The sequence below is a fragment of the Triticum dicoccoides genome, chromosome 2A (assembly GCF_002162155.2).
Source record: "Triticum dicoccoides isolate Atlit2015 ecotype Zavitan chromosome 2A, WEW_v2.0, whole genome shotgun sequence".
Lineage (NCBI taxonomy): Eukaryota > Viridiplantae > Streptophyta > Magnoliopsida > Poales > Poaceae > Triticum > Triticum dicoccoides.
Window position 1 is genome coordinate 748924844 of NC_041382.1, and position 9761 is coordinate 748934604.

At 39.0% G+C, this 9761-nt stretch overlaps 1 protein-coding gene across 3 annotated transcripts; it reads left to right on the forward strand.

Moving 5' to 3' along the window:
• Nucleotides 1-4998: 4998 nt before the first annotated feature.
• On the forward strand, nt 4999-6916 carry LOC119352241. Of its 3 annotated transcripts, XM_037618940.1 has the most exons (4): nt 4999-5462; nt 5567-5645; nt 6080-6234; nt 6584-6916. In XM_037618940.1, the coding sequence occupies exons 1-4, from the start codon at nt 5443-5445 to the stop codon at nt 6657-6659; spliced, it is 330 nt and encodes a 109-aa protein (XP_037474837.1). In that variant the 5' UTR covers nt 4999-5442; the 3' UTR covers nt 6660-6916. The 3 variants fall into 3 exon arrangements, 2 of the variants coding, with proteins under 2 accessions (XP_037474837.1, XP_037474838.1); XR_005170143.1 differs by lacking the exon at nt 5567-5645 and having other exon boundaries at nt 6080-6497; XM_037618941.1 differs by lacking the exon at nt 5567-5645.
• The last annotated feature ends 2845 nt before the right edge of the window (nt 6917-9761 follow it).

Below are 9761 nucleotides of genomic sequence, written 5' to 3' on the forward strand. Positions count from 1 at the left end.
CAATAATTGGATATGTATGTAGTGACATAGCTTAGATGTAGTGACATCGCTTGCAGCATATTCTTGACTTTTGTACATGGTTAACCATAGAATTAACTATTAAGCACACAGGAAAACCGTGAAGTATAGAAAATAGTTAAAGGTATGCTTGTAGCTTAATAATGCAGTTCGTACACCAAACTAACTAAAAAATAAATCATATAGTGGCATCACTCCACCACGTACTCTTAACTCAATCTGTATGTGATTAATTAAATAAATAAGCACCCAGGAAAAACGTGAAGCAAAGTAACAAGTCAAAGTATACCTTTAGCTTAATAATGCAGTTCGCAGAACTAGCCTTGTCATAGTCTAACAAAAATCTTACAGCTTTAATTACATCGCTCACGACATACTCTTGACTTTGTATGCAATTAACTACAAGAATAAGCACTTAGGAAAAACGTGAAGCAAATCGACAAGTCAAAGTATACATTTACCTTAATATTGTAGTTCGTAAGCCAAGCCTTATAATAGTCTAACAAAAATCATATGGATCTAGTTACATCTTTCACGACATACTCCTGACTTCATACACAATTAACTATAGAATTAAGTACAGTAAAAAGGTTAAATCAAACAAACAGGTTCAAAGTAATACTTTTAGCATAATAATGGAGTTCGTGCAAGATTCCTTACAACTTTAATATGTAATATCAAACAAATTCAATATAATCATCTTATAGAAGGCCAAAAAAATATATTTATTATATTATTAAAATTAGAGGTAAAAAAACACTACCTTCGTTCACACCGAGGCTAAATAATTTGCTTAGTTGATTGCATAGTAAGTTCTAGTTATGATGGTCAAGGTTTAAAAACTAGACATCAAATGTGGAAGGTAACTTATGCATGCTAAAATTAGCATTGGCATCAATTGAGTCAATCCGAATGACAAAACTTTTTGTAACGAAACAGATTTTAACAGTGCAAATAAGACCATACATACTCGTCCACTCTACAAAAGAAGTTATTCTTACTTGGTTTGACAAAAATACTGAAGGACATAACATCCATGGCTAACCCATCTGAGAGATCACTTATAGGTTATATATGTTCAATAAAATCAATTACCTCGTATGCAGAACGTCTATCAAAAACACTTATTTCCAAATTGTATATTTATGTGTATATTATCAATTGAAATTGTTTTATCATTAAAGGAACGAAATTTTAAGTGTGACAAAACCTTCTTGTGCTTATTATTCAAGTGAGGAGGATGTAACACAAAACTGAAAATCATGCTTGGGTCTAACCCGATTATCCTTAAAATAAAAAACCATTTTAGTTTTTTAGTGTAAACATAGATGTCCAGTTCAATGATGTGACATTGATTTACATATGAATTTTAGAATGAGAGCTAACGGTACGAGGCTTCATGGAAAAACATCATATGGAAACCTCAATACATAATTAAAAACGAAATGTATGACATCATCATCATCATCATCATCATCATCATCATCATCATCATCATCATCATCATCATCATCATTATTATTATTATTATTATTACACATATGAACAATGCATCTCCCTTTGTATATGACATTCGAAATACCAATAAAAAGGGAAGTAAAAAATGTGCTCCTTATAAAATACATCGATAGTCCATAAATAATTATTCTAAGAAGATTCTGTATATAAAGAAACTAGTTGGTGGACAAATGAACACCTACTTTCTATGTACAAAATTTTAATATTACTTTAGATTGGGAAAGTATGCAATATATAACGACAGAGGAAAGAGGCCAACCTAACATGCATAAAAAAATATTGACATGCATGTATGACCTGTGTCGATATATACGGTAACAAGAAGTGGCCCGACTCTGATGAAGGAGGGGTGATGACAGCGGCACACCTTCGACTCACTCCAGTGTTTGTAGTCATCGCTAGGTGTTCTACGGACATTGATGTAACTTCTATTGCTTTTTGTGTTCTTTGTACTGGCATGATAATTGATGAATAGATCGGAAGTTTTTCAGCAAAAGAAAACGTGGTTGAGAAAACATATCGAGAAGATGGCATACATGCCATCGGTTCACACTCGAGCTAAGATTTGGCCACATTATTAGGTCAGTAGAGGGTACTCCTGAAACAAACCCAACGATGCCCCCACATCATCTGTTTGGGCAACATAGGAGGCTCTTCCACAGCTAGTCCATAAAGTCCCCTCCCTGCCCGTCCTCTTCCTGCCGCTGCCGATTCACATCGCCGGGGTAAAACCCTATGCGGTGGACGACCTGATGGGCTACGACGGCCATCACTGGTGTGGCTCCTATGCCTAGATCTGGATGTGCCTCTGTGCGACCGCGGGCTTCCTACATCCTCGCGGAGCGCGGCAGCGTGTGACCCTGGAGCTGACATAGCGCTCTAGTCGGGAGGCGTTGTTCTGATCTTGTGGTTGTGTCCAGTGGTGTGCTCCGTCATCGGTGATTGTCCTAGTGGTGACCACTCCGGCCTGTGGCGGCGGACTTGTTGCAGATTGCGGTGGCCACCAAAAGATCTTAATGAGGGTACCTCCCTCCAGATCCGGCGGTTGACTTCAGCAAGGAGATGCAAACTATGGATGATGGCTTGACGCAAAGGGATGGTCGTGCAACGAAGGCTGTTGCAGATCGTGTATAGTTGCTGGAATGATGGAAAAATGGTTGCGAAAACACATAAGCAACATTGATTCTTGGTGCTACTCGGGCTCCTAGTCTCGAGCTCACGTGCGAAAGCCTAGGTCTGACCTATGTTGGTTATACATGGCAATGGCAATGTTCTTACGTTGTTACCTTGTTGAATGCATTGTTCGGAATATACTTCGACTAATTCTTCTGGGTGAAAACCTAGTTTCTAACCTAGTGTGATTGAATGCGCTGATGGCAACATTTGTGTGTCGTTTCCTTCTTGTATGCGTTGTTGTTGAAGAACCTCGCCGTCCATGTGGTGTCATGAAGTATTTAGTGCGGATATGGTCATCGTTATAGCTTGCCATTCGCGAATTAGGTCGTTTTTTTCTTTTCTCCTCACCTATGCATATCTTTGGTCTTATATGACTTTGCTATTTGTCGGCATGTTTTTGTGTGAGTGTGTTGGTGTTGGCTGTGTACATCCTACATATGCAGAGGCCGGATGTATGCTCACTGTGTTTGTATCCTCTTGATGCTTTATTTTGAGCAAAAACATTCATCAATTGTCAAAAAAGAAAATGCATGTCATCGGTGAGAACAACTGACGGATTCATGGTAATATGCTATGTGTGTGACCGAGATATCATACGAGATAGAGAACACGATGTTGTGGTGGCAACAATAAAGGTTGGAATCACAAATCATGTCAAGTATAGAATTAACCATTTTAGTTGTGCTTAAGAATGCAACTGACACAAACAACATGTGCAGAATCAGAATATATAAATACAAGCTCAAGTAGTTAAGTGCTAGAAAATGATTACATAATTTCGCCAGAGTATGCAACGATGAATAAATGAAGTTAGATGACAAGGGACAATATAGAGTAGTGTAAGGTGGGGGGAGACTAGTATATGATCAGTCCTTTAGGCGAGATCGTAGGATCAACCCAAACATTTCATATTTAGACAATCCAAAAAATTCTGAAAAAATGTATGACATACCTGCAGGGTATGTCTACAACTTCAAAAAAACATCAGCTCAAAACTTGATCTACAATTAGAGATTCGAAAAAGATAAATTCGACTATGAATAGTGCCAACTTTGGGGTGAATAGTATTTGATACTATTCACATGAGTTTTTGTCTTTTTTCATCGTCTAAGTGTAGTTCGAATTAGGAGCTGAAACTTTTTGAGCTTGTACATCACACATGAATGTGTGTCTTCAAAAAAATTCATAATTTTTGGTTTTATATCTTCAAATTTTTTGAGCTCATTGTGTGGAGAATTTAGGTATATAAATTGCAATCCGTATTTTTTGTTAATTAATGTTGCAAAAGATGAGGCGGGTGTATGAAGAGAACGTAAGTTTGAAGTCGATCAAATAGTTGGTTGAAAATCTCCAGAAGATATTTAAAATCATTGTAACGACGTGATCATGCTTTTGTTTCTAACTAACCACCGATGATGAACCATGCATAGATAGAGAAAAATGTGTGCACTCCAACTTTTCTACTACCATTCTTCTAAAAAAAAGTTTTCTACCATCAACACAGAAAATTATTTCAATTTTTCAAGTAAAAACTGTATAGTTTTAGTCCTCCAAATTTATAATTTTGTCCAGGTATGTTCATATAGAAAACGCTCACCAAAGTTGTGCAGCCGGGACCAAGCCAAAATATATCTAAGACGTCACAGATATGGCATGAATAAATATCTAGCCGAGAATGCTAGTTGCCGTAGAAAAAGCATAAGCAACGCAAAATATAATGACTTGGCGGAGTACCATTGAACGCCATCCACATCAGCAACTCAGCAACTGACAGTGCCACGACTTCTCGTACGATCATGCGGCCGCACTATTTTGGCACGCATTCAGCACCTGTGTATAGTACTATTATAGCAGCTGTGCAGTTTTGGTTTTGTGTGAAGTGGCCGAGACAGATTTGGATCATGCGGAATCGTGACCTCCACACGCAGAATAATGCAACGATGACAGAGTTTGTATCATGCGGGCGTGGATCGCGTGTGGCATGGCAGAGGATAGGGACGCCTTATCTCCACCGCGGAGCCGAGGCACCGCATGTTGCATCGCCACGTGCGTGTGTATGCCATCGGTTGGCAGCTCGTGAAACGTGCATCGCGTGTAGTAGGCCCACGACCACGAGTGACCCTGAACGTGCCACCGCACCTTGCGCTACCGTGCTACGGGGTAACCAGGGCCGTTAGATCTGTGATCCAACGGAGAGCGTCGCTGGATGTGATTTCCTTTCAACCTTTTAATCTTCCTCCATCTGTTTCGTTAGTTCGTTAGATACATATTTCTCCAACACACTCGGTTCTTGCAATTGCAATGACTTACCTAAGGTTTGATTTCATTTTCGGCTCCTATGGTTAACCCCGTTTGTTCAACCAGGTTTTTATACGAAACTTAGAGCATAATATTTTCCGTTCTTCTTTTTGAAACTTACTGTCACTTGTGGCGTGCATATTTTATTTTGTTCATGGGCACACACAACTAGTGGGCCCTAGCTAGCCAACATTTGTTTTCGCTTGCGGAATCGAAACATGTCTTATCTTCTTTTTGGTTGCTCTCTTGCTCTCGCCTTCTTCCTTTCTACTACGATCATGTAGATCTACTTTCTTTCGGCTTCTACTGAACGTTTCTACAACCGGTTGCCGCAAGTCGGTCATCGAGTATTGACATGTATTACGCTAGTCTCGGTGGTTCTTCCCATGTCGCTCCAATTTGTGGCAACCAAGAAAACCCCAATGGAGGTCGATGCAGTTCATGAAATGGAGGTAAATTACAACGTACAGATCTTTAATTTCCTGCAAATCACGAGTGCGATATTACCGCCGACTAAATTGGTTGTTCATTAATTTCTAGTCTGTAATGACTGTAGGGGATTGTGTCGCGGTCATTACGCTATTAGAAACAAGTCTTTATCCTTGTTTTTCCCAGCGGCCTACAAAGAAAGAACGGCAAGTTTCTAATTGTAGTTCAAATATTCTTCATGACTTTTTTCCTCAATTTTACTGCACACTGCTAACCATACTGCTGAACAACATCTTTAATTAAATTTCTGTTCACTGGACAAGACGTTCATTGAGGAAAATATATGTCAACGTTCTCTTCCTCATAATTACTGAATTTTCACCCTTTGGCAAACACACATTTCCATTCATAACATTATGTAATTTTGCAAAATGGTACATCAGTGTATTCAGATACATTGATTCTGTTTTGCATACCATTTCTGTACTATCAATCGCCCAATTTCTAATGAAGTGTACATATCCTTCTCTCAAATAATGTTTTTAGTATATTCTCTCTTAAATTCAATAGGTTCTCTGAATGAATATAATCTTTATGTTCCTTTTTAGTAACATCTTTTCCTTTTGTTAATGTTTCCCAGGAAATCCCCTGCTTTACAAGAAAAGATTTCTTAAAAAAGATTGGTATTGCAAAATCTGCTTTCACTCAAGTCACAACTCCGCTTCAGACAAAAGAAGGGTTCACTTTTTTTGTTAATGTGATCAACGAACAAGACACAACTTATTTTACTGGCAGGTATTGGAAACAATTCTTGGAATTGTACCGGCTTTGGGTGGTAAAGAAATGAGCGTCACTTTAGCTGGTGACACCGATCGATCAAACTGGATAAAGCACACAAAAACATCATCTAGAGCATTGATACTACATTTGGAACAACAAAAACCTGGGAAGACATTGGCCATGCTAACAAGTTTATTAAGCATATTCAGAATCCTGATGATACATTTGTTCTGTTCCTACACACTTTCATGAAGACTAACATTAAGAAGAAACTCCCGGTGCGCTTTCTATTGTATATTATGTTTCGAACCATCTTCTGTTACATTATGTACAACTTTTTTTTATCATAATTTTCTTTTGACAGAGACTACCGAAAAGTGCGATGCCTAACATCACCAATGAAGCAGGCTTTATCAAGATTATTTTGGATCCCACTATAGAATTCACATGTATGTACACATGTTCAATCGATGATCGTGTCATTGTCAAAGGATGGCCATAAATACTCAAGCTGACAAGATTTAAAGTTGGAGAGAAACTCTTGTTCATCAAGCAGGAGGATACTAAAGGGGGTCTCCTGTTTGTTGTTTCAATTTCTATGTCCACTTAGATTTATCTTACGATGTTCCAACTGTATGGAGAAACCCTATGTGTAGGGGAAGTTGCATGGAAAACAAAAAAAAATTCCTATGGATTCACACTGGTAGAAAAAGGGTCATTTGTCCTGGTTCTGGAACCGGGACTAAAGGGTCGTTACTAAAGCCTCCCCCTTTAGTCCCGGTTGGTAACACCAACCGGGACTAAAGGTATTTTTACGATTTTTTTATTTTTTTATTTTTTTCGATTTTCAAATTTCTGAATTATTTTCCAATTTAATCTCTAATCACCCCTCATCACTGCTCAATTTAACCTCTAATCTATAATCACCCCTCATCATTCCAAATCATCTAACTTCCCGGCCGGTCACCGATCCTCTCACTACTCCAGTCTGAGCACGCTTCACTTCCGGGTTCTATTCCCCCTCGTTTCCAAGTCTGCACTTATTGTTTTACTCACAATAGTAAGATGTCAATCCTATTAACCCTCAGGAGTTTAGTTTGAGCATAAAGTCACACGTTTCACTGTTTGAGTTTGAAACTATTATTCTAAAAATAATAATTATTTAGTAACACTAATATTTCTTAAATAAGTAGTTTGACCATAGTTTGACCACCGTTTGACCAGATTTGACCAAAATTCAAAAATTGAAATAATTATTTAGTAACACCAATATTCTTGAATACTTATGTAGTAACACTAATATTTCTTGAATAAATAGTTTGACCACAGTTTGACCAAATTTGACCAAAATTCAAAAAAATTGTAATAATTATTTAGTAACACTAATATTCTTGAATAATTATTTAGTAACACTAATACTTCTTGAATAAGTAGTTTGACCAAAGTTTGACCCGATTTAACCAAAATTCAAAAAAAAAATGAAATTTGAGCATATTTTTTTCCTTTTAGAATTTGAGGATTCTAAAAATTTGCAAAAAGGCCGTAGGCTGTCAAAATCGGATGCGGATTTTCGTGCTGAACATTTTGATATATTATACTTTTTCGACCTCGTATGCAAAAGTTATAGCCGTTTCACATTTTCCCTACACTTTTTGCAAAACACGTCCAAATTTAAGTTTTTAAATTTTCCTAACTAGTAGATGTAGTAATATAACTACATCTCGAAGGATTTTATTTTTTGAAGTTTTTATCATTTTCTTTTTCTTTTTACAAAATTGAAAAGGCAATCCACTGGGGGGTAGAGTTTGAAAATGGGACCCCTTTAGTCCCGGTTCGTGACTCAAACCGGGACTAAAGGGCTCATTTGAACCAGGACTAATGCCTTTAGCCGCACGAACCGGGACCAATGCTCACATTAGTCCCAGTTCGTGACTGAACCGGGACTAATGGGCTTATCTGGCCCGAACGAAAGCTCTGTTTTCTACTAGTGTCACCCAAGATCTAATCTAGGAGATGCTAGCAACGAGAGGTACTGTGTCTACATACCCTTGTAGACCGAAAGTGGAAACATTCAGCGAACATGGTTGATGTAGTCGTACTCTTCACGATCCAATCTGATCAAGCGCCGCACGAACGACACCTCTGAGTTATGCACATGTACGGCTCGGTAACGTCTCATCCTTCTTGATCCAGCAAGCGAGGGGAGGGGGAGATAGATGGGATATAGGCCAGCACGGCATCGTGGTGGTGGAGGAATTTCTGCAGGGCTTCGCCAAGCAACTACGGAGGAGGAAGTGGAGGGAGAGAGAGGACGTGACAGTGAGGTGAATGGGTGGGTGTTGAAGGAAATATGCCCTAGAGGCAATAATAAAGTTATTATTTATTTCCTTATAATCATGATAAATGTTTATTATTCATGCTAGAATTGTATTAACCGGAAACATAATACATGTGTGAATACATAGACAAACAAAGTGTCACTAGTATGCCTCTACTTGACTAGCTCGTTAATCAAAGATGGTTATGTTTCCTAACCATGAACAATGAGTTGTTATTTGATTAACGAGGTCACATCATTAGTTGAATGATCTGATTGACATGACCCATTCCATTATCTTAGCACCTGATCGTTTAGTATGTTGCTATTGCTTTCTTCATGACTTATACATGTTCCTATAACTATGAGATTATGCAACTCCTGTTTGCCGGAGGAACACTTTGGGTGCTACCAAACGTCACAACGTAACTGGGTAATTATAAAGGAGCATTACAGGTGTCTCCAAAGGTAGATGTTGGGTTGGCGTATTTCGAGATTAGGTTTTGTCACTCCGATTGTCGGAGAGGTATCTCTGGGCCCTCTCGGTAATGCACATCACTTAAGCCTTGCAAGCATTGCAACTAAATGAGTTAGTTGCGGGATGATGTATTACAGAACGAGTAAAGAGACTTGCCAGTAACGAGATTGAACTAGGTACTGGAATACCGACGATCGAATCTCGGGCATGTAACATACCGATGACAAAGGGAACAACGTATGTTGTTATGCGGTCTGACCGATAAAGATCTTCGTAGAATATGTAGGAGCCAATATGGGCATCCAGGTCCTGCTATTGGTTATTGACCGAAGACGTGTCTCGGTCATGTCTACATTGTTCTCGAACCCGTAGGGTCCGCACGCTTAAGGTTACGATGACAGTTATATTATGAGTTTATGCATTTTGATGTACCGAAGGTTGTTCGGAGTCCTGGATGTGATCACAGACATGACGAGGAGTCTCGAAATGGTCGAGACATAAAGATTGATATATTGGAAGCCTATGTTTGGATATCGGAAGTGTTCCGGGTGAAATCGGAATTTTACCGGAGTACCGGGAAGGTTACCGGAACCCCCCGGGAGCTAAATGGGCCATGATGGGCCTTAGTGGAAAAGAGAAGAGGCAGCCCTACATGGGCTGTGCGCCTCCCCATTCCTCTAGTCCTATTAGGACTAGGAGAGGTGGCCGGCCCCCTCTCTCTCTTTTCCCCCTCCGCGAATCCTATTC